The following is a 23,594-nucleotide window of genomic DNA, read 5'->3' as shown; positions in this document are numbered from 1 at the left end:
TTGGGGGGCATATAAGCCAGTACAAGGGGCACGGCGGGCAGTTCTACTTGGGTCTCCCGCATGCTGGCAGGTCTTGGGCTGTGTGCGGTTTGCTAATCTGTGGACCCCACATGGCCCATTATATGCCTGAGTTTCACACAATCCAATTGGCTGCATGAAACTCGCAGTGTCCTAGTCGGGTCTGGAGCCGTAGAGCCGGGGCCAAATGGGTTCTGATCTGTAAACAGACTTGAGGTTGGGGTTTTTGTTTTTTCTTCTGGTCAGCCGAGGAATGATGACATAAAAGGCCGAATTACAGTGCCCCCTGAGCAGCGCTCTGTGGGCGGCATAATGACAAAAACCCTTGAAGCGAAACTGAACTGACCTCGGCGGCCAGAAGCTTCCAGTAACCCTCCTGCTGCAGTTCGCTGAATGTCTTCTCTCCGGCAGGACGGGGCCGATGCAGCGACTTCTCCCTGCTGGACTCCGGACGCTGGATCCTTCCTGCCAGAAGTCTACGTTCAGCTCCTGGGTGGCTTACAGCAGCTGACTTTGGATATAGTACTGTGAACTTGCTGGAGATGGTGTTGGGGTGCAGGAGAAACCCCAGAAGGGGATCCCAACAGTGCGGAGTGAAGCCTAAACCTGGCGCTGTACGAGAGCTGGCAACCCTGTATACTGTATGACCACCTGTGACTGCAATAAAATGTCTCTGTGGTTACGGCCGTCGCCTGTCTGTCTCTGGGGGGCTTACAGTAGGGAATGTTTAAGGTTTTCTGTCCCTGAACTAGTGATTTGGCCTCCAGATAGCGGCTCGCTGGGGGTCCGCTTGTAACTCTGCCTGCAAAACCATTCTGGGCCGTGTACAAAGCGTGTGTCCAGCTGGTTATTCGGCGCAGCGTCCTGACAAACTGATGGAGACCCCCGATCAGCAGGAAGACGCTTCATCCATTCTGAGGGTCCTGAAATGTGAGTAAATGGTCTCTCCTGTAGCGGCCGCGCTCCCCGTCAGTAAAGTAATATAGTAGCTGCTTGTCTCAGGCCCCCCCTCTGGATGTGTCTGGTTTAGGTCAAACTCCAGTACATCGAAGGCCACATCACCATTCTGGTTGCCTTCTAAGGGCTCAATGTCCCGCTTTGGTCCGTCTACCAAACTGAAATTGGCCATTAAGGCTATGGGATTGTGTAAATGCAGTGACTACAGATGGTACATGTGTAATCGCTGACGGTTTATGCATGTGGGCAGGAGCAGATTTTGGGGGTTTCTTTTGCACATGTGAATAGACAAACATTGTCCCAAATAGGCACTGAAGACAGAATTAGTCTGTGGACCAACACTGCACCCCGCTGTAATCAGTGGCAGCTACACCTTCTGCTCTTCCAGCGCTGACCCTAATCCGCATGTCCAGTCCTGCTACGGTGAGGCTGTCAGCTGATTGCTGGGGTCTGGAGTAGCCTCTGCTGATCAACTCTTGATGTAGCCTGAAGCTAGGCCAGCAATACTGCAAGGGGTTAAATGCCCAGAATACCACTTAAATATTTGTAAAAAAAAAATCCCAGTGTTTTTCTATTTACAAAGCACCCCCCCCCCCCCCTTCCCCATCTGCTTTTGAGTGTTAGTGCCACCCACCAGGAATATGGTATATGGGTATATCTGGCTCAGTAGCCATGGTGCCATGTGCAGGAGTCTGAGCCAGAAATGGGTATAGCCAGCACTGTAATGGTGGCATTCAGTCCCATCCTCTTGGCCCTGTGACTAACATGGCAGCTGTCATCACAGCAGGTGAGGCTGCATCCGCCCGTGTGGATGAGCCCTACAGGTAACTCCTTACATGGGTACGCTGCTCTCTGCACTATGATGGGGCTTCATCCCCTTTCCACTGCTTTAGCTCTGAGCTTCCTACTTTGGCAGGGGCTAGGGGGCCGGGTGGGGTGTGAGCTGGGCCACCGCCTGTGCACTTCTGCATTGAGTGGTGTGGAGGTGCGCTGGAGCTCAGAATACAAGTTGGCCCCCGCTCCCTGTACTGAGGTCACCCCCTCTATCACACGCCGGCTGTGTCCTCTGGGAACAAGGAGAGTCGGTTATTTTGTCTTGGGGCCTCATTGGAGGCCACATAAAATGAGGTGGGGTGCTGGATTTGGCCTGTGGCCCTTGAGTTTGGCCCCTCAGATGATGGAGCACACAAAGCTGATTTACTGTGGATTTCACACAGTGGAAAATATACTTTAAAGAAAGCTGCTGATCCAAAGAGACCAAATCCACAACTAAATGTTACATCTCATGGCAAAGGGTGAAGTCTACGGCAAACTGCGTCCATGTTAAAACCCAGAAGACGTGTCGGGGCTGCGGACGAATTGTTCCACACCAAGTGGGTGGGTTGTGGTTTTAACCCTTCTGGGCCGCAGGGCTTGTAATGCTGCACAGAGCTGGATGAGGGCCACATAGTAACAGCTTTACTGTATTAGTATCAGCCTCGTACTCCGGCTCTACCTCGTCCCAGGACAGTCATTACTCGCAGCCATCGCCGAGCGGAATGTCTCGCTGCGCTCTCGTGCGGAGGCGAATGGCCCAAAGAACTCAGCTGCAAACGTAATGATGTCCTCCGGCTTCCTGAGGAGCAAGAACTGCATGAAGTCGCCCAGAAGAGCCTTTAATTCCGGATGTCGTCGCAGGTACGTCTGGTGAGCGGACGTTAATTCCTCCTGCGGAAGGTAAAACAGATCGTGGGACCGTGGCCCAGGCAGTAACAGGGAATCTGCTGCTAATGATCTGACCAATCAGAGTTGGCTCTCAGAGCTGCGCAGTTGGAGGGAGGAGCTGAAACTGCCCCTCCGCTCTGTCCTATAACCAGGGCAGCCTTGGGGTACAAAGCTTTTAGGGTAAATTACTAAAAGGAAATGTGCCAGAAAAGGTGCACCCCACATCTGTGAACTGTTGATTTAAAGGGGTGTTCAGTACTGACATCCTATCTTCAGGATGGGTTATCAATAGTTGATTGGCAGGGGTCTGCCGCTCAGGACCCCTAGCAGTCAGCTGATCAACCTCCACACTCACTGCAGCCGGCTGCATGCTGACAGCGCTGTTCACATTGGGGTCCGAGCCAGAAGTGTAACAAAGTTTTGCTTCCATTGTAATCAGTGGGAGCTTCACCAGCTATTGCCCTTCCAGCTCCGCAAGGTGGGTGAGACCCAAACTTGTACCAACTATGTTAATGCCAGCCAGTAGTGGCGCCTGTGGTCCAGTGCCAGGCTTGTCACAACATACATTAGTCTGATAAATAAGCACAATTTGCATCACTGATGTGCTTTTTCCATAACATGTAATGAACCACTGTGGAACTACAAGTCTCAGCCCTCCATGAACAGCCTGCTGAGCCTTGTAGTTCCCCAATAGCTATAGCAGTACTTTCTCTGATCTGTGTACCTTTCTCTCCAGGAACTGGGAGTACAGCTCTGCATCCTCCTCCCAGGCTAAGGGCTTCTTTTCAAACACCGGTTTGGGATCTTCTTCCTCTGTAAACACATGAAATCGTCGTACAACATGGCGGATCACCCATAATGCCCTGCTGCTTTAGCGTCCTGTCTGCGGAGCTGAAGGTCTGCTTCCCCTCCCCTCTTGGGGAAGCGGGTCTATATAATAATATATAATGTGCGACTCCTGGAATACACTCTTATGGGGTGACTGTTATGGGTGTGGATATGCAAATGATATGCAAATCTAAAGCAAGAAGCTCATTACACTTGATTCCCCATGTGCTTGTGTAAAGACGGCTGTTACTCTCATAAATAGATGTAAAGAGTCGGAGGAGTAAAGCCTCGTCCCCTGGGCACAATGTGGCATTTCTAGCGTCAGGCTTGTGGAGCCTTTGTACAGCGGGACTGGACCGTCTTCACACTCTTGTACATTTTGCCATCTTGTGTCCCTGCCATTCTGCACTCAGTACCCCATAATGACAAAGTGACAGCAGACTGTTATATATATATATATATATATATATAACAATTTATTTTTTTTTAAATGTACAGATTTCCACCATTTTGCATTGACATAAGTATTCACACCCTTTAGTCTGACTTCTAGCTCTGGGCCTCCCACTTCTCTTGTTATCCTTGACTGCAGTCACCTGTGGAAAATTCAGTTGATTGGACATAATTTTAAAAGGCCGCCCCCTCCCCCATCTATATAAGGCCTGACAGCTCACAATGCAAATCAGAGCCAAACCCAACCTGCAAGGAGGTAAGAACTGCCTGCAGCGCTTAGAGACTGGATTGTGTGGAGGCGCAGATCTGGAGGCTGCAGCACCATTACTACCCTGAACGTTCCCAAGTGCCCAGCGGCCTCCATGATTCTTACAAGGAAGAACAACACTCAGGACTCTTCCCAGAAACTGTCCGACCCCAAACTAACAGGGAGAAGGTCTTCGGTAAGAGAGGTGATCAAGAACCCAAAGTCACTCTGGCTGAGCTCCAAAGATCCTGTGTGCAGATTGGAGAAACTTCCAGAAGGTCAACCATCACTGCAGCCTCCACCAATCTGGGCTTTATGGCAGAGCAGCCACAAAGAAGCCTCTCCTTAGTAAGAGACATGAAAGCTGCCTGGAGTTACCAGAAAGCATCTAAAGGACCCTCAGACTGCGAGAAACAAGATGGAACTTTTTGGACTCAAACCTAACCATTATGTCTGGAGGAAACCAGACGCCTCTTATCACCTACCCAATATCATCCCTACAGTAACACCTGGGGGTGGAGCATCATGCTGGGAGAGGGGAGGCCAGTCAGGACTGATGAAACCAGGTGCCGCTCATCACCTGCCCCATATCATCCCTACAGTAACACCTGGGGGTGGAGCATCATGCTGGGAGAGGGGAGTCCGGTCAGGACTGATGAAACCAGGCGCCACTCATCACCTGCCCCATATCATCCCTACAGTAACACCTGGGGGTGGAGCATCATGCTGGGAGAGGGGAGACCGGTCAGGACTGATGAAACCAGGCGCCGCTCATCACCTGCCCAATACCATCCCTACAGTGAAGCCTGGTGGTGGATTTATACAGGGAGACCGGTCAGGGTTGATGGAAAGCTGCATGGAGAAAAGTACAGAGATAGTGAAAAACCTGATCCAGAGCGGAAGGGACCTCAGCCGGGGCAGAAGGGTCACCTGCCAACAAGACAATGACCCTAAGACCACAGCCAAGACAATACCGGAGGGAACAACTCTGTAAATGCCCTTGTGTGGCCCAGCCAGAGCCCTGAACCCATTGGAATATCTCTGGAGAGACCTGAATATGGCGTCCACAGACGGCAGAAAATCCCCATGGCATCATCCCCAAGACTGAAGGCTGGAATCAGTGGCAAAGGTGCTTCACCTAAGTACTGAGTGGGGTGTGAATACTTAGGTCATTGCTAGATTTTAATTTATCTATCCTTCTGTTGTCGCTTTATCATTATGGGGTCTTCTGTGCAGAATGATGGAGAAACACTGGATTTGCACAAGATCACAACATAACAAATTGTAAGAAAGTGAAAGGATGTGAAGACCTCCTAGACCCACCTGGCAATATCTGGAAGTGTCATGGAAATGAAAGGAGCAGCGGTGCCTATGTGTGTCCTCTGCTCCAGTCATACGGGGATCTTCAGGACCCTGTTCACAGGATTGGTGGGGGTCCCAGTGGTCGGACCCCCACTGATCATTAAGTCATCCCTTTCCTGTGGATTGGGCATAACGTTACATCCTGGGATAAACTTGTGATTCGTAATCTCCCTTCTGCAGAAGTAAAACCTGGCTGCTCTGTGCCAGCTGCGGGCGTCCGTATTACCTGGCTCCGACAGGATGGGCATCTGTGAGACGGTCAGGGTAACTGGAGATCCAACCTGGACGCGGCTGCTCAGATGTCTGTAAGAACCAGAAGGTGGGAGAGAGAACGTGAAATGCAGGGTAATCCTCCGGTCTGATGCTGCACTCGCCGCTGATCTGCTGTCACCTCTGCGCCAAATCTGCTCCATGTGAAGGTACCCGGAGGCCGCCATCACCCCGGACGGAAATCTCATCCACAAGGAGCAAAAACGTTCCGCACGGAATCTGAAGGGTATTTGAAATATGTGGATTCTGCATCTGCTGTGGATTGTAGGCTTTGTAGTGCAAAATCTACACCGTGTAGGATGTGGTGCGTCCACGCCGCTTGTGACGGCAACCCAGAGACTCATTTACACCAATGTGCGTAAAAGCGCGCCATTCTCACTACGCAGTTTGTGCATCCTGCATGTTTTTGCTGCATATGTGCATTCTTTTTTTTACATCCGTGTTGCATTCGTGTGTCCTGCTTTTTTTTTTTTTGTCACAACCAACAAAAAAGCAGGTTGTGCAAAAAAACCCCCAAAAACATTGAACACAGATATTAATGCGGTGGTCATTTGTTGAGATTTGCGCCACGTTTATTGGAAGCTGCACGCCTCTTAATACAGGAGGTATAATGAGAGATCTGCAGCAGGAGCGACGGATTGGGTGCATATGTTCTACAAGGACCCTCATGTCCACGGGCAGAATGTATATAGCAAATCCGCGTGTGTCAACCACGTGTGAAATCCGCAGATGGAATCACTGACCATCCACGGTTAATTTAACAGCCACAGATGTGATTTATTTCGATTTGCGGATCACGAGCGGTCGGGCCCCATTGATCTCTATGGCTGTGGGAGATCCGTAATTACATTTGCAGATTTGAAGGTTAACCCTTTCCAATCCACTGTCTGACATGTAAAGACATTCTGATTGAAGGCTGTACAGCTCCGATGTTGGAAGACTTCCAGCAGGGTATTCTTACTGTAGATTACTGGCCATTCTGTTGTCGGGGGCCTCTCCGGCATGTCACATACCGCAGTACTGTCTCTAGCCAGCAGATGGCGCCATTGTATAATGGCGGAAAGAGAAAGCCGCCTAGGAAACCCTGAATCCAAAATTGGATTGCAAAGGGTTAAATTCAATTAGGAAGGTGGGAAAAGGCGGGGAGGTCACGTTTTTTTTCACGCAGTGCATCTGCATACATTCACGTGTGAAAAATCCGCGATCTCCCGCAAGCCAAAAAAATACAATTTAAAGCTCATCCGCATCAAATATCCGCGCGGGCCGTATGATGCCCGTGGACACGAGGCGTTAGGGTGCGTTCACATGTAGCAGATTGGTGCAGCAGAAAATCAGCACCAAAATCCTTATCAAATTCCACATCGCTGGAGAGGATGTTGATGAAGAATTTGACCCGGATCTGCAGCAGATTTAACACTTTCAACTGAAAGGGCGAAATCTCTTCCAGATCTGCATCAGAATCCACCAGCTGTGAACGCACCCGTAGGCCGCTCCCCATGTCCTGTATTGGACTATAACGGGGGAGGGAGAAGCACGCTGGACTGCCGGATATAATATAGGACCCGGCCTTACTGCCGTGGGGTAAGAATATAAATGATATCACATGCTTTACCCGTCTGGTAGAAAGTAGACCTGCCAGGTGATCGGGACGTCGGCGGAGTGGATCGCTCGCTCGATGCCATAAACTTCTACGGTGTCTTTCCCGATAAGCTGCGTCCGGGAGCCGAGCGCTCGCTGGAACACACAACCCGCGGTCAGGCCTTCAGCCGCCGTGTATGAAGCTTCGTCGCTTGTCGCACACAACTTACATAGGAGGAGATACACAAGTTCATCTCTGCGTCGAAGGTCAGAAAATCCAAGTTTTGTGGGGTCTTCCTCCTGGCGAGAAGTCGCATGATCAGCAGGTTCGAGGCCTCGGACACGAGCCCGGTCAGCTCGCTGAGGTCGTAGGACTTGGTGTCATGGCGGACTTGCTACGGAGGGAATCACAAGCATTTCTTTAGAGCGGCCGCCCAGGAGTGAAAAAAAGACGACTAGAAGCAGAAAAGTGGTAAAATAACTTACACCCACCTGGTATATCCCCCGACAATCCATCTGTGCCCACCGATACCTTCCCTGCAGCGATGACATGCCGTCCATGACCGCTGCAGCCAATCACAGGCCTCAGTGTTGGTTTCCGCACGTACGGGATGTCATCACCGCAGGACAAGTCCATAAGGAGCGGTGGGACCACCAGAGCTTTGGCGCCACAGAGCGGGGGCTTTACATGTGACGACTATCATCCAAACAGTCACTCAGTAGAGCGAATGTAAGCGGCAGTTCTGTGTAAACACGACCACCAACCGTGCGACGAGCCAGAATTAGTCACTAATTGCTTCATTTCAGCTCACCAAAAATAGTCGCTGATTGATTAATTATCGTCTGGTGAAAACATGTAATCGCTGCCTTTCAATAACGAGCGAACAACTTATCAGGGAGGTGGCACTTGTTCGGCGTGCGCTCCCACTGAATGCTGATTGGCTCCCGCCTTTTTCTTTTTTGAACATTTCGCCCACTTAGGCTAATTTCACGCAGACGAGCCCGATATCGCGCTTGGTAACATGCGATTTTCCTGCAGAAGCGAGGGGTCTCTGTCAGGGACGTAGCGCTCAGAAAGCGTTTCCCATTGTTTTCAATAGGAGCCCTCGCATCGCGTGCAGCTCACCCGCCGCAGAAGGTTTTGCCAAGGTCCATTGAAAATAATAGGCAAGGCGTTCCGAGGAAACGCCCAAAGACAGGACATGCCGCGGTTTTTTTCTTGCTCCGCAATGCAGGAAATCGTTGCTGATGTATATGACCCCATCCAAAAGAATGGGGTTCATAGTCGTGTGTCGCATCGCACAAATCTCACCCGTTTTTCTTGGCCTCTGGGGTTACACATAATGGAGGGACTTTATCTGAAGCTTTGTGCCAAAAAGTTGAAAATTGGCCTCACACCATATTTGTCCCAAAATGTGATTCTTTTTAGCCCTCGGTCTGCGGGCTTTGTATGAAACGGGAGAACAAACTGTTACCCCAAATTCAGAATAAAAGAATTAAAAACAAAATGCAATCAAAAAGTGGTCCTCCGAAATTAAACCAATGGAATCGACAGGAAGTCCCCCCAAAACTGAGCCCCAACACAACCAGAAACAGGAAAGTTAAAACGTTCCGGCGGCAGAAAATAATTTGCATTTTTTCCCCAAATATGTTATTTTTTTAAAAGGCAGTACAGCAAGAAAAAAAAATGTGGTATGGTAGTTATCGTACGGACCCGCAGTGTGCGCACCGAGGGAACGACACAAAGATGATGGAATTGCGGTTTTTCTTCCCATTTCACGCCACTTAGAATCCTTAAAGCTTTTTAATTACATTATGGGGTGCATGAAATAGAACCATTAAAAAATACAACTTGTCCCAAAAAAAAACAACAAGCCCTCAGGCAGCGACGGCGATGGGAAAAAATGGATTTTTTCATTAAAGGGTTAAATTTCTTTTCAAACGTGGTGAGTAGTGAAATTGTGTTTTATGAGAAGTGAGGGTATTTACTAGTATGGGCGATGCTTCTCGCAGGCTACAGATCTCCTACTACAGGTCTCTGCCTGCACAGCGGTAGACCGCAGCTTCTGTGTGTGGGGTCTCCTGCCCAGACCTGCGGGATCTGCGTGTGGGGTCTCCTGCGCGGACCTGCGGGATCTGCGTGTAGGGTCTCCTGCGCGGACCTGCGGGATCTGCGCGTGGGGTCTCGTGCGCGGACCTGCGCGTGGGGTCTCGTGCGCGGACCTGCGCGTGGGGTCTCGTGCGCGGACCTGCGCGTGGGGTCTCGTGCGCGGACCTGCGCGTGGGGTCTCGTGCGCGGACCTGCGCGTGGGGTCTCGTGCGCAGACCTGCGCGTGGGGTCTCGTGCGCGGACCTGCGCGTGGGGTCTCGTGCGCGGACCTGCGCGTGGGGTCTCGTGCGCGGACCTGCGCGTGGGGTCTCGTGCGCGGACCTGCGGGATCTGCGCGTGGGGTCTCGTGCGCGGACCTGCGGGATCTGCGCGTGGGGTCTCGTGCGCGGACCTGCGGGATCTGCGCGTGGGGTCTCGTGCGCGGACCTGCGGGATCTGCGCGTGGGGTCTCGTGCGCGGACCTGCGGGATCTGCGCGTGGGGTCTCCTGCGCGGACCTGCGGGATCTGCGCGTGGGGTCTCCTGCGCGGACCTGCGGGATCTGCGCGTGGGGTCTCCTGCCCGGACCTGCGGGATCTGCGCGTGGGGTCTCCTGCCCGGACCTGCGGGATCTGCGTGTGGGGTCTCCTGCCCGGACCTGCGGGATCTGCGTGTGGGGTCTCCTGCGCGGACCTGCGGGATCTGCGTGTGGGGTCTCCTGCGCGGACCTGCGGGATCTGCGTGTGGGGTCTCCTGCGCGGACCTGCGGGACCTGCGCGTGGGGTCTCGTGCGCGGACCTGCGCGTGGGGTCTCGTGCGCGGACCTGCGCGTGGGGTCTCGTGCGCGGACCTGCGCGTGGGGTCTCGTGCGCGGACCTGCGCGTGGGGTCTCGTGCGCGGACCTGCGCGTGGGGTCTCGTGCGCGGACCTGCGCGTGGGGTCTCGTGCGCGGACCTGCGGGATCTGCGCGTGGGGTCTCGTGCGCGGACCTGCGGGATCTGCGCGTGGGGTCTCGTGCGCGGACCTGCGGGATCTGCGCGTGGGGTCTCGTGCGCGGACCTGCGGGATCTGCGCGTGGGGTCTCGTGCGCGGACCTGCGGGATCTGCGCGTGGGGTCTCGTGCGCGGACCTGCGGGATCTGCGCGTGGGGTCTCCTGCGCGGACCTGCGGGATCTGCGCGTGGGGTCTCCTGCGCGGACCTGCGGGATCTGCGCGTGGGGTCTCCTGCGCGGACCTGCGGGATCTGCGCGTGGGGTCTCCTGCCCGGACCTGCGGGATCTGCGCGTGGGGTCTCCTGCCCAGACCTGCGGGATCTGCGCGTGGGGTCTCCTGCCCAGACCTGCGGGATCTGCGTGTGGGGTCTCCTGCACAGACCTGCGGGATCTGTGTGTGGGGTCTCCTGCACAGACCTGCAAGTCTATGTCTGCACAGCAGAGATCGCAGCTTCTGGCACAATGGCGGCCGCAGGCGCAGCAGATATACTAAGAGCCGCACTCCTGCTAATAAACCAGCCTTATTGTACCACAATGGACTTGTGATTATCATGTTTTTCGGTACTAAGATATTGATCAGTCCTCAGGATGAGTTACCAGTATGTGATTGGAGGCTGCTGCTTGGAAACACGCCGATCAGCTGTCTGGGTGAGTGCCAGCCTCTTCTCAAGCCCATGAGGTCACTTTCATTCATCACATGACCTATCAGCAGATCAGCCCACTGAAGTGAATGGGACCGAGTATCTATACCAGACACCACTGCGACGCCATGTAAGGCTGCTGTGCCAGGTATGCCTGAGCGCTGCAGCCTCTACAACAGCTGATCGGCAGGGTCCCAAGCAGCAGACCCCCACTGACCCGATACTGAGGACAGGGCAATTATTACTCCCAGAAAACCTCTGTAAGGGCGCCTTCACACTGCCGATAAAATCGTTCGAGATTTGTGGGTTGCGAGACGCCCAAATATGAAACCCATTCTTTTGTAGGGGTTCATTCGCAGCTGCGATGTTTTCCTGCATAGCAACGCATTGTGAAGCAGAAAACACATCGCAGCATGTACTTTCTTTTGGCGATATCTGCTGCCGCTGGCTCCATTGAAACCAACGGGAGACCATCGCGATCCCCTGCCGCAGCTGTGGCAGAGGATTCCTTCAGTCCTGTTCCACAGGTTTTCAATGGGGCTGTTGGCAGCGGCTCCGGCCCCATTACAAACAAAAGGAGAACATGTGAATCACGGCCCGATATCGCCCTTGCCGATGTGCAGAAGCCTTAAAGGGGTTGTCCCGCGCCGAAACGGGTTTTTTTTTTTTGTCAATAGGCCCCCCGTTCGGCGCGAGACAAACCCAATGCATCAGTTAAAAAAAAAACCCGTTTAGTACTTACCCGAATCCCCGCGCTCCGGTGACTTCTTACTTACCTTAGTAAGATGGCCGCCGGTATCTTCACCCACGATGCACTGCGGATCTTCTCCCATGGTGCACCGTGGGCTCTGTGCGGTCCATTGCCGATTCCAGCCTCCTGATTGGCTGGAATCGGCACACGTGATGGGGCGGAGCTACGAGGAGCAGCTCTCCGGCACGAGCGGCCCCATTCAACACGGAGAAGACCGGACTGCGCAAGCGCGTCTAATCGGGCGATTAGACGCTGAAATTAGACGGCACCATGGAGACGAGGATGCTAGCAACGGAGCAGGTAAGTGAATAACTTCTGTATGGCTCATAATTAATGCACGATGTACATTACAAAGTGCATTAAAGGGGTTGTCCCGCGCCGAAACTGTTTTTTTTTTTTCAACCCCCCCCCCGTTCGGCGCGAGACAACCCCGATGCAGGGGTTAAAAAAGAACACCGCACAGCGCTTGCCTGAATCCCCGCGCTCCGGTGACTTCTTACTTACCTGCTGAAGATGGCCGCCGGGATCTTCTCCCTCGGTGGACCGCAGGGCTTCTGTGCGGTCCATTGACGATTCCAGCCTCCTGATTGGCTGGAATCGGCACGTGACAGGGCGGAGCTACACGGAGCCGGCATCCTGCATGAGCGGCCCCATTGAGAAAAGAAGAAGACCCGGACTGCGCAAGCGCGTCTAATTTGGCCATTAGACGCCGAAAATTAGACGGGCTCCATGGAAACGAGGACGCTAGCAACGGAACAGGTAAGTGAATAACTTCTTATAATTTCTGTATGGCTCATAATTAATGCACAATGTACATTACAAAGTGCATTAATATGGCCATACAGAAGTGTATAACCCCACTTTCTTTCGCGGGACAACCCCTTTAAGTGTCCCTAAATTTTCCCTGGTGTGGGGTTCATTCTACCACACTCACCTGACCCTCGGTAATGACTCTGCTGATCACCATCTGGTCATCCCGTCTCCTCATGTGAGTCTTCTTATCCAGCGAATGTCCTTTTAGCTAAAAAACATAAAAATAAAACCAACAAAAAAAAAAAAATTCTGAAATCGAGATACGGAAGAAATAGTGATCAGTGGGTATACAGCTCCTATCCAGACCTGTGTGTCTCCATGGTAACGGACAACAAACCCGCTGTAGTCTGATCCTGCAGTCCTACTCCTCTTATCCGTCTCTCCTCCTTCCATACATTTGGCAGATTACCGAGAAGTGTGACAGATGGAAGGCAGGATGACTGCAGGATCAGACTACACCTGGGTGATTTGTAGTCTGTTACCATGGAGACACATAAGCCTGTATAGGAGCTGTAGACACACAATGAGAATTTTTCTTTTTTTTTTTAAACTTGACTATTTGCAAAGTTACCATACTTCATTTTTCAGTCTAGATTCATTGCACCCATGAGAAATCACACGGGCATATAACGGTCCATTGGGTTTAGGCCTTTTTACTGCATATAATATGCCATGCTATTCCAACCATCAAAACATGATGAAAAAAAGAAGCATCGAAGTGTGAAGAGAGCCTACAGGATGACACGGACGTGCCGAGGGCCATGGGACAGGAACTAATATCATGTAACATAGTATGTTAGGCTGAATGAAGACAATGTCCATCTAGTTCAGCCTGTTTCAACCCCCCTTGTTGATCCAGAGGAAGGCAAAAAAAAACCCCAAGAGGCAGAAGCCAATTAGCTCATTTGGGGGAAAAAATTCCTTCCCATCTCCATAATGGCAGTCAGAGTAATCCCTGAATCAACCTCTGATCGTTCCTACCTGACTGCTAGACCCGGATCAACACCCCGCTGGTCACCTGATGTCTATATCCTGTAATATCACAGCACTCTAGAAAGACGTCTAGTCCCTCTTAAAGTCCTCTATGGATTTTACCATCACCACGTCCTCAGGCAGAGAGTTCCACAGTGTAGGACCCCCTCTAGCCCCTCGAAGTGCAGTAACTTGATGTATCATCAATTCCATGAGTGGACAGAAGACTTCTGGGGGGATGCAGAGCCATCTGGATAGCCCCTCACAGCTCAGTGGTATTTGTAGGTGCAGGATCTCCAATGTGAATGGACCTCTCTACCATATCCTAGTGTTGGGTTGGGCTCATGTGGGACAGACATGCCGGCCGCACCATTTATAGGAACTCTCTAGAATGCTCCTCCAACCAATTCCGAACACCTTGGGAGCATTATCCTATTGGAATATCTCAGTGTGGGGGTACATGAAGTCTATGAAGGGAGAAAAATGGTCGCTAAACAGTGAAACGTAGCAGGAACTGATCAATGACATTCTTAGCCGGACCAGTGGACCCAACCAATGCCATGAGAACACCACACCAGTATGGAACCACCACCACCACCAGCCTGCACACACCAGTATAGAACCACCACAGCTTGCAAGTGCCTCACTGACAACTGAAGTCCATAGCTTCATGGGGTCTGCGCCACACACAAACTCAGCCACCAGCCAGAAACAACTGGTGCCGTGACTCATCGGACCACGCCGCATGCTGCCCGTCCCTTAGGGTCCAGTTACAACCTCATAAGCCCAGGTTTAGCACTGTGTCCGGTGTTGTGGAGATAACACTCTGGTGGTCTTCTGCTCCCACATCCTATGGAAGCTAAAGAAGGCTGCACTGACATGCGGGATCTGTGTGTGTGGGATCTCCTGCACTAACCTGCGGGATCTGCGTGTGTGGGGCCTCCTGCGGGATCTGCGTGTGTGGGGCCTCCTGCGGGATCTGCGTGTGTGGGGCCTCCTGCGGGATCTGCGTGTGTGGAGCCTCCTGCGGGATCTGCGTGTGTGGGGTCTCCTGCACTAACCTGCAGGATCTGTGTGTGTGGGGTCTCCTGCACTAACCTGCAGGATCTGTGTGTGTGGGGTCTCCTGCACTAACCTGCGGGATCTGCGCGTGTGGGGTCTCCTGCGGGATCTGTGTGTGTGGGGTCTCCTGCACTAACCTGCGGGATCTGCGTGAGTGGGGTCTGCTGCGGGATCTGCGTGTGTGGGGTCTCCTGCGGGATCTGCGTGTGTGGGGTCTACGACGGGATCTGAGTGTGGTGTCTCTTGCGGAATCTGTGTGTGCGGGATCTCCTGCACTAACCTGCGGGATCTGCGTGTGTGGGGTCTCCTGCACTAACCTGCGGGATCTGCGTGAGTGGGGTCTGCTGCGGGATCTGCGTGTGTGGGGTCTCCTGCACTAACCTGCGGGATCTGCGTGAGTGGGGTCTGCTGCGGGATCTGCGTGTGTGGGGTCTCCTGCACTAACCTGCGGGATCTGCGTGTGTGGGGTCTGCTGCGGGATCTGCGTGTGTGGGGTCTGCTGCGGGATCTGCGTGTGTGGGGTCTGCTGCGGGATCTGCGTGTGTGGGGTCTCCAGCACTAACCTGCGGGATCTGTGTGTGTGGGGTCTCCTGCACTAACCTGCGGGATCTGCGTGTGTGGGGTCTCCGGCGGGATCTGCGTCAGTGGAGGCTCCGGCGGGATCTGCGTTTGCGGGGGCTCCGGCGGGATCTGCGTTTGCGGGGGCTCCTGCACTAACCTGCGGAATCTGCGTGAGTGGGGTCTCCAGCGGGATCTGCGTGAGTGGGGTCTCCGGCGGGATCTGCGTGTGTGGGGTCTCCTGCACTAACCTGCGGGATCTGCGTGTGTGGGGTCCCCTGCACTAACCTGCGGGATCTGCGTGTGTGGGGTCTCCTGCACTAACCTGCGGGATCTGCGTGTGTAGGGTCTCCGGCGGGATCTGCGTGTGTGGGGTCTCCGGCGGGATCTGCGTGTGTGGGGTCTCCGGCGGGATCTGCGTGTGTGGGGTCTCCGGCGGGATCTGCGTGTGTGGGGTCTCCTGCACTAACCTGCGGGATCTGCATGTGTGGGGTCTCCTGCACTAACCTGCGGGATCTGCGTGTGTGGGGTCTCCTGCACTAACCTGCGGGATCTGCGTGTGTAGGGTCTCCGGCGGGATCTGCGTCTGTGGGGTCTCCGGCGGGATCTGCGTGTGTGGGGTCTCCGGCGGGATCTGCGTGTGTGGGGTCTCCGGCGGGATCTGCGTGTGTGGGGTCTCCTGCACTAACCTGCGGGATCTGCGTGTGTGGGGTCTCCTGCACTAACCTGCGGGATCTGCGTGTGTGGGGTCTCCTGCACTAACCTGCGGGATCTGCGTGTGTAGGGTCTTCGGCGGGATTTGCGTGTGTAAGGTCTCCGGCGGGATCTGCGTGTGTGGGGTCTCCGGCGGGATCTGCGTGTGTGGGGTCTCCGGCGGCATCTGCGTGAGTGGGGTCTCCGGCGGCATCTGCGTGAGTGGGGTCTCCGGCGGCATCTGCGTGAGTGGGGTCTCCGGCGGCATCTGCGTGAGTGGGGTCTCCGGCGGCATCTGCGTGAGTGGGGTCTCCGGCGGCATCTGCGTGAGTGGGGTCTCCGGCGGCATCTGCGTGAGTGGGGTCTCCTGCAATAACCTGTGGGATCTGCGTGTGTGGGGTCTCCTGCACTAACCTGCGGGATCTGCGTGTGTAGGGTCTCCTGCACTAACCTGCGGGATCTGCGTGTGTAGGGTCTCCTGCGGGATTTGCGTGTGTGGGGTCTCCGGCGGGATCTGCGTGTGTGGGGTCTCCGGCGGGATCTGCGTGTGTGGGGTCTCCTGCAATAACCTGTGGGATCTGCGTGTGTGGGGTCTCCTGCACTAACCTGCGGGATCTGCGTGTGTGGGGTCTCCGGCGGGATCTGCGTGTGTGGGGTCTCCGGCGGGATCTGCGTGTGTGGGGTCTCCGGCGGGATCTGCGTGTGTGGGGTCTCCAGCGGGATCTGCGTGTGTGGGGTCTCCTGCACTAACCTGCAGGATCTGCGTGTGTGGGGTCTCCTACTGGATCTGTGTGTGTGGGGTCTCCTGCACTAACCTGCGGGATCTGTGTGTGTGGGGTCTCCGGCGGGATCTGCGTGAGTGGGTCTCCGGCGGGATCTGCGTGAGTGGGGTCTCCTGCACTAACCTGCGGGATCTGCGTGTGTAGGGTCTCCTGCGGGATTTGCGTGTGTGGGGTCTCCGGCGGGATCTGTGTGCGTGGGGTCTCCTGCACTAACCTGCAGGATCTGCGTGTGTGGGGTCTCCGGCGGGATCTGCGTGTGTGGGGTCTCCGGCGGGATCTGCGTGTGTGGGGTCTCCGGCGGGATCTGCGTGTGTGGGGTCTCCGGCGGGATCTGCGTGTGTGGGGTCTCCGGCGGGATCTGCGTGTGTGGGGTCTCCGGCGGGATCTGCGTGTGTGGGGTCTCCGGCGGGATCTGCGTGAGTGGGGTCTCCGGCGGGATCTGCGTGAGTGGGGTCTCCTGCAATAACCTGTGGGATCTGCGTGTGTGGGGTCTCCTGCACTAACCTGCGGGATCTGCGTGTGTAGGGTCTCCTGCGGGATCTGCGTGTGTGGGATCTCCGGCGGGATCTGCGTGTGTGGGGTCTCTGGCGGGATCTGCGTGTGTGGGGTCTCCGGCGGGATCTGCGTGTGTGGGGTCTCCGGCGGGATCTGCGTGTGTGGGGTCTCCGGCGGGATCTGCGTGTGTGGGGTCTCCGGCGGGATCTGCGTGAGTGGGGTCTCCGGCGGGATCTGCATGAGTGGGGTCTCCGGCGGGATCTGCGTGAGTGGGGTCTCCGGCGGGATCTGCATGAGTGGGGTCTCCTGCAATAACCTGTGGGATCTGCGTGTGTGGGGTCTCCTGCACTAACCTGCGGGATCTGCGTGTGTAGGGTCTCCTGCGGGATTTGCGTGTGTGGGGTCTCCGGCGGGATCTGTGTGTGTGGGGTCTCCTGCACTAACCTGCAGGATCTGCGTGTGTGGGGTCTCCTGCGGGATCTGTGTGTGTGGGGTCTCCTGCACTAACCTGCGGGATCTGCGTGTGTGGGGTCTCCGGCGGGATCTGCGTGAGTGGGGTCTCCTGCACTAACCTGCGGGATCTGCGTGTGTGGGGTCTCCTGCACTAACCTGCGGGATCTGCGTGTGTGGGGTCTCCTGCACTAACCTGCGGGATCTGCGTGTGTGGGGTCTCCTGCACTAACCTGCGGGATCTGCGTGTGTAGGGTCTCCGGCGGGATCTGCGTGTGTGGGGTCTCCGGCGGGATCTGCGTGTGTGGGGTCTCCGGCGGGATCTGCGTGTGTGGGGTCTCCGGCGGGATCTGCGTGTGTGGGGTCTCTTGCACTAACCTGCGGGATCTGTGTGTGTGGGGTCTCCTGCGAGATCTGCGTGTGTGGGGTCTCCTGCAATAACCTGTGGGATCTGCGTGTGTGGGGTCTCCTGCGGGATCTGTGTGTGTGGGGTCTCCTGCACTAACCTGCAGGATCTGCGTGTGTGGGGTCTCCTGCGGGATCTGTGTGTGTGGGGTCTCCTGCACTAAGCTGCGGGATCTGCGTGTGTAGGGTCTCCTGCGGGATTTGCGTGTGTGGGGTCTCCGGCGGGATCTGTGTGTGTGGGGTCTCCTGCACTAACCTGCAGGATCTGCGTGTGTGGGGTCTCCTGCGGGATCTGTGTGTGTGGGGTCTCCTGCACTAACCTGCGGGATCTGCGTGTGTGGGGTCTCCTGCACTAACCTGCGGGATCTGCGTGTGTGGGGTCTCCTGCACTAACCTGCGGGATCTGTGTGTGTGGGGTCTCCGGCGGGATCTGCGTGTGTGGGGTCTCCTGCACTAACCTGCGGGATCTGTGTGTGTGGGGTCTCCTGCGGGATCTGTGTGTGTGGGGTCTCCTGCGGGATCTGCGTGTGTGGGGTCTCCTGCACTAACCTGCGGGATCTGTGTGTGTGGGGTCTCCTGCGGGATCTGTGTGTGTGGGGTGTCCTCACTGAATGTAGATGGGATTTCTGCTGGAGTTGCTTGTCTGCATGAATTCTAGCCACACGCCGCCGGTTGCGATTATTAGGCCCCTGCGGGCGGCCGCTGCGCTGTCCACTCTTGTAATGTCTTCTATGAGGTATTTCTGCTACACCTGACGCTGTGGATCAAGGAATGTTAAATGTCCGCACAACTTCAGACATGGAACGCCCCCCCCACCCATCCGGCACCCACCATGACCTCATTCTAACTCCGATATTTCACGTTGTCTTGCCAGGAGCACGCTGGCCGGTGTTCACCATCCCTAACAGGTGGGGGCGCTCCAGAGCGTCACCTGAGCTAACGCCACCTCGTGATCAGTTTATGTACCGCCGGCCCGTCAGTGGATGTTAGAGGAGCTCGTTACCTTCAGGGACTCGTGGTGCTGCTGCTCCAGTGTCTCCAGCTGCAGAGAGATAGAAGCTGCAGGAAGACAAAGTCATCAATGTACAAGATGGGGCCTAATAACGATGGGGTGCATGAATAGGAAGGCGTGGCTACACGGCGGTATAGAGCCCGGACCCCTGGGGGCCACAGAACATGGATTTCAGTGTTGTGGCTCCTGTAAAAGAGGGTAAAGCCCAATTGTAAGGTTGGAGAGCAGCGGGTGAGCAGCGTCCTCTCTGAGGCCTCGTGTCCACGGGCAAAATGGAACTGCGGGCGATCTGTAGTTCGATATGCCCATAGACATTCATCGGGCATCGCAGGTAAATAAATACCCGTGGATGTCATTTTCTCCCCGCCTGCAGATCGCACCGAGCGCGTTGGCTGCCGCGGCCGGACGCATCCGCCGTGCAGAAGCAAGAAGATCCGGCCGCGACGGAGGAGACCCGCACTGGGCACGGGCGGATTCCGCACTCTGACTCCGTGTGCCAGGGATATGAGGCCCAAGTCCGGTGGGACCGCCGCTATGACTACTAAGGAAGGAAAGCGGACTGGAAGTGGCTCCTCCCACTGCGATACACGCATGGAGCCGTTCTACAGTGCAGTCCGGGGCTGACGCCATCATTGTGCGACCGTCTTAGTGAACGGCTAAGCACTGGTTACTAGTCAGAGCGCGGCCCAATCAGAGGACAAGGCACACTTCAGCGTGAATGCCTTGGTTGGAATTTGGCGCAATCACCTCTTTGGACCTGCGGTCATTCCAGGGACTTTCAACACGGATCGGTCCCTGAACCTCCTGCCGACGGTGATGACTTCCTGGATTGTCGCCCCCTATTGTAGCAGGAGGAGCCACTTCCTTATGTCAGTCATCGCGGCGGTCCCACCGGACATAGAGAGACACGGGAAGCGCTTTTCTGCTGACCCTTTGCGATTGGGGTTTTACTCTGACAGGGGCCACAATGGAAAATTGATATTCATATTCTGGGGCCCCCAGGAGCCCGTGCGCCGTACCATCATGCATCCATGCCTTCCTCTTCAGGTACGCTATTACTTCACTATAGGACCCTATTAGCGCACCGTGGCACCACATCTGGGTATATACAGCATTACATACGTGTCTGCCCGTTACACGCGTGTTCTGCACTCACCGGTGATGGAGCTTCCGCAGGGAACGCCGTCCACGGAGCTATGGCTGCTGATGTGAACAAGGTAACATTTCTCGTCGTCCCGTCCGTCCTGCTCGTAGTAAGCGGATTGGATATCGACAGTAAACGAGCCGACCGCGCCGCCGGACTGCGAGACAGACTGTAAGGACTCCGAGAACAAGCACAGACGCAGCTCGTCCGGCCCTGGAGGACAACCGTTATATGTTACACAGTACATCTACGAGGATCGGGCATGCTGGGGGTTATAGTTCCATAAGAGTGGGAGGGCCGGAGGTCGCCGACCAACAGAAGCCACTCACCTGCGCCGGCCATGAACGCCGCGGCCTCGGCACTCGCACGCACGTGTGTCGGAGGTTCAGAAATCTCCACTTTTGTTGCGCCGCTGGATGCCATCTTGTTTTATAACCTGTGAAATAATGGCAGCAGTAAGGCCGGGCGCCAACCAGCCAATCGGTACAGCGCATTCTGTGAGCGGGTATACGCTGTACCAATCTGCTATAGGCGGCCATGCTGCCGCTCACATGACTTACGTGAAGTAGAAACAAGATAAACTGCAGCATGGTCCATATTACACACAAATACATGCCAAGATAGTGCATGGCGACGGGCGGCACGGAGTCACTACCAGAGGTTATTACATATGGTTGCTACAGGCGGGCATGGAGGCTCTAGTACACTGTTGTACCGCCTCTAGCTTGGATACAAGATGTGATACGGGGGGCATGGAGGCTCTAGTAACCTGTTGTACCGCCTCTAGCTTGGATACAAGATGTGATACGGGGGGCATGGAGGCTCTAGTACCCTGTTGTACCGCCTCTAGCCTGGATACAAGATGTGATACGGGTTGGCATGGAGGCTCTAGTACCCTGTTGTACCACCTCTAGCTTGGATACAAGATGTGATACGGGCAGGCATGGAGGCTCTAGTAACCTGTTGGACCGCCTCTAGCTTGGATACAAGATGTGATACGGGGGGCATGGAGGCTCTAGTACCCTGTTGTACCACCTCTAGCTTGGATACAAGATGTGATATGGGGGGCATGGAGGCTCTAGTACCCTGTTGTACCGCCTCTAGCTTGGATACAAGATGTGATACGGGGGGGCATGGAGGCTCTAGTACCCTGTTGTACCGCCTCTAGCTTGGATACAAGATGTGATACAGGCAGGCATAGAGGCTCTAGTACCCTGTTGTACCACCTCTAGCTTGGATACAAGATGTGATACGGGGGGCATGGAGACTCTAGTGCCCTGTTGTACCGCCTCTAGCTTGGATACAAGATGTGATACGGGGGGCATGGAGGCTCTAGTGCCCTGTTGTACCACCTCTAGCTTGGATACAAGATGTGATACGGGGGGCATGGAGGCTCTAATACCCTGTTGTACAGCCTCTAGCTTGGATACAAGATGTGATACGGGGGGCATGGAGGCTCTGGTACCCTGTTGTACCACCTCTAGCTTGGATACAAGATGTGATACGGGGGGCATGGAGGCTCTAGTGCCCTGTTGTACCACCTCTAGCTTGGATACAAGATGTGATACGGGGGGCATGGAGGCTCTAGTACCCTGTTGTACCGCCTCTAGCTTGGATACAAGATGTGATACGGGGGGCATGGAGGCTGTAGTGCCCTGTTGTACCGCCTCTAGCTTGGATACAATATGTGATACGGGGGGGCATGGAGGCTCTAGCACCCTGTTGTACCGCCTCTAGCTTGGATACAAGATGTGATACGGGGGGCATGGAGACTCTAGTGCCCTGTTGTACCGCCTCTAGCTTGGATACAAGATGTGATACGGATGGCATGGAGGCTCTAGTACCCTAGTAATGTACATGGGGGTGCACTGACGTGGTATGGGGGGCTCTGGCCGCTATTTGGGGGTGCACTGACCTGGTATGGGGGGCTCTGGCCGCTATTTGGGGGTGCACTCACCTGGTATGGGGGGCTATGACAAGGATATCCTGATGATGCCGCCATTTTCCCGGTGACATCTCTATCCCCCCGCTAATAACGCGCTCTACAACAGCATGGCGGCCGCCGGATGACAGGACGGACCCGCAGCCGTTCTCTCCCGGCTCACCTGTCTCCGGAGCCGCAGTCCTCCTGCTCTCCCAGTACAGACCGCCGGGCGGCTTCTGGCCTCAGCCCTAGCGCCCGTAGAACGCCCGGCGCCGCTCACCTGCCCGCCGCCGTCTGCTCTCCTGCTCCGGCCTCCCTACCGGCTGCGTCCGTTGCTTGGCAACCAGAGCCGTCTCCATAACAAGGTTCTGGCTCTCCCACGGTTGCCACCTGGTGGTCAGCCGTAGAGCTGCAGCACACAGTCCTATAGATCAGGGCCCTTTAACCCCTTCCTCCCCAGTGCCCTGCCGCAGCAGTTTTGTAAACAAACGTTTGCGCAAGTTCTGCGCGTTAAACAGCGACCAGGCCGCGCCGATTCAGACGGGTTCGTTCTCCTGAGCGCGGCAAACAAAACACCGGCTCTGTTTTCCTGTTTTGTGCAGCAATGACCCCATAGAAGTCTATAGAAGGTGCGCAAATACGCAAGAGGAGGCGTGAAACACTGCGGCGAATACAGGGAAAAGGCGGCGGCGGCCGGCCCTCATGAGGCTTTAATAGCCAATCCATTCCACGGACAGGCGTGCGCGAATATTACAGTAATGCGTGACTAGGGCTGACTAGGGCTAAAGAAGCCCTGAGGGCGGGGGACGCAAGCGTGATAGAACATGTGCGCAAAACACGCAGAATGAAGTCAATGAAAGGGCGCCGATCACACGGGAGACCGCCGGGAGGATGCTGCTGGCTTTCACAATAAATCGCTTCATATGGAAATCTGTGTCGGAGCCCATATAACAGCAGTTCATCCAGACCGGGACATATCAATTCCTGATGGGGAAAAGCAGAATAGTGAGTGCAGCTCTGGGATATAATACAGGATGTAACTCAGGATCAGTACAGGATAAGTAATGTATGTACACAGTGACTCCACCAGCAGAATAGTGAGTGCAGCTCTGGAGTATAATACAGGATGTAACACAGGAGCAGTACAGGATAAGTAATGTGTGTATACAGTGACTACCAGCAGAATAGTGAGTGCAGCTCTGGAGTATAATACAGGATGTAACTCAGGATCAGTAATGTATGTACACAGTGACTCCACCAGCAGAATAGTGAGTGCAGCTCTGCAGTATAATACAGGATGTAACTCAGGATCAGTACAGGATAGGTAATGTATGTACACAGTGACTCCACCAGCAGAATAGTGAGTGCAGCTCTGGGGTATAATACATGATGTAA

General features: G+C 54.9%; 1 protein-coding gene and 1 non-coding gene across 3 annotated transcripts; one reads left to right on the top strand and one right to left on the bottom strand.

Annotated features, from left to right (window-relative positions):
• The first annotated feature begins 263 nt into the window (after positions 1 to 263).
• LOC136578185 (small nucleolar RNA SNORD89) lies at positions 264 to 370 on the top strand. Its single transcript, XR_010786605.1, has one exon. It is a non-coding gene; the product is annotated as a small nucleolar RNA SNORD89 (small nucleolar RNA).
• Positions 371 to 2,182: 1,812 nt separating this feature from the next.
• On the bottom strand, positions 2,183 to 22,557 carry CATIP (ciliogenesis associated TTC17 interacting protein). Of its 2 annotated transcripts, none has more exons than XM_066575231.1 (10): positions 22,480 to 22,557; positions 20,605 to 20,711; positions 20,288 to 20,488; positions 19,123 to 19,178; positions 12,824 to 12,910; positions 7,648 to 7,812; positions 7,452 to 7,573; positions 5,796 to 5,872; positions 3,404 to 3,492; positions 2,183 to 2,682 (listed from the first exon to the last, which is right to left on the bottom strand). In XM_066575231.1, exons 2-10 carry the CDS (start codon positions 20,696 to 20,698, stop codon positions 2,467 to 2,469), a joined length of 1,107 nt encoding a protein of 368 aa, XP_066431328.1. In that variant the 5' UTR covers positions 20,699 to 20,711; positions 22,480 to 22,557; the 3' UTR covers positions 2,183 to 2,466. The 2 variants fall into 2 exon arrangements, with proteins under 2 accessions (XP_066431328.1, XP_066431327.1); XM_066575230.1 differs by having other exon boundaries at positions 22,381 to 22,536.
• Between the last annotated feature and the right edge of the window lie 1,037 nt (positions 22,558 to 23,594).

Source organism: Eleutherodactylus coqui, chromosome 8, assembly GCF_035609145.1.
Source record: "Eleutherodactylus coqui strain aEleCoq1 chromosome 8, aEleCoq1.hap1, whole genome shotgun sequence".
Lineage (NCBI taxonomy): Eukaryota > Metazoa > Chordata > Amphibia > Anura > Eleutherodactylidae > Eleutherodactylus > Eleutherodactylus coqui.
Note: the sequence above shows the minus strand (reverse complement) of the source record. Positions and strands in the feature narration are given on the sequence as shown.

Excerpts from the sequence above, each read along its gene's own strand:
- CATIP (XM_066575231.1), bottom strand. The coding sequence starts at position 20,698 with ATGGCATCCAGCGGCGCAACAAAAGTGGAGATTTCTGAACCTCCGACA. Across the intron at positions 5,873-7,451 it reads GTCTACTTTCTACCAGACGG|ACATCTGAGCAGCCGCGTCC; the intron begins GTAAAGCATGTG and ends TGGTTCTTACAG. Across the intron at positions 2,683-3,403 it reads CCCAGTTCCTGGAGAGAAAG|GAGGAATTAACGTCCGCTCA; the intron begins GTACACAGATCA and ends TACCTTCCGCAG.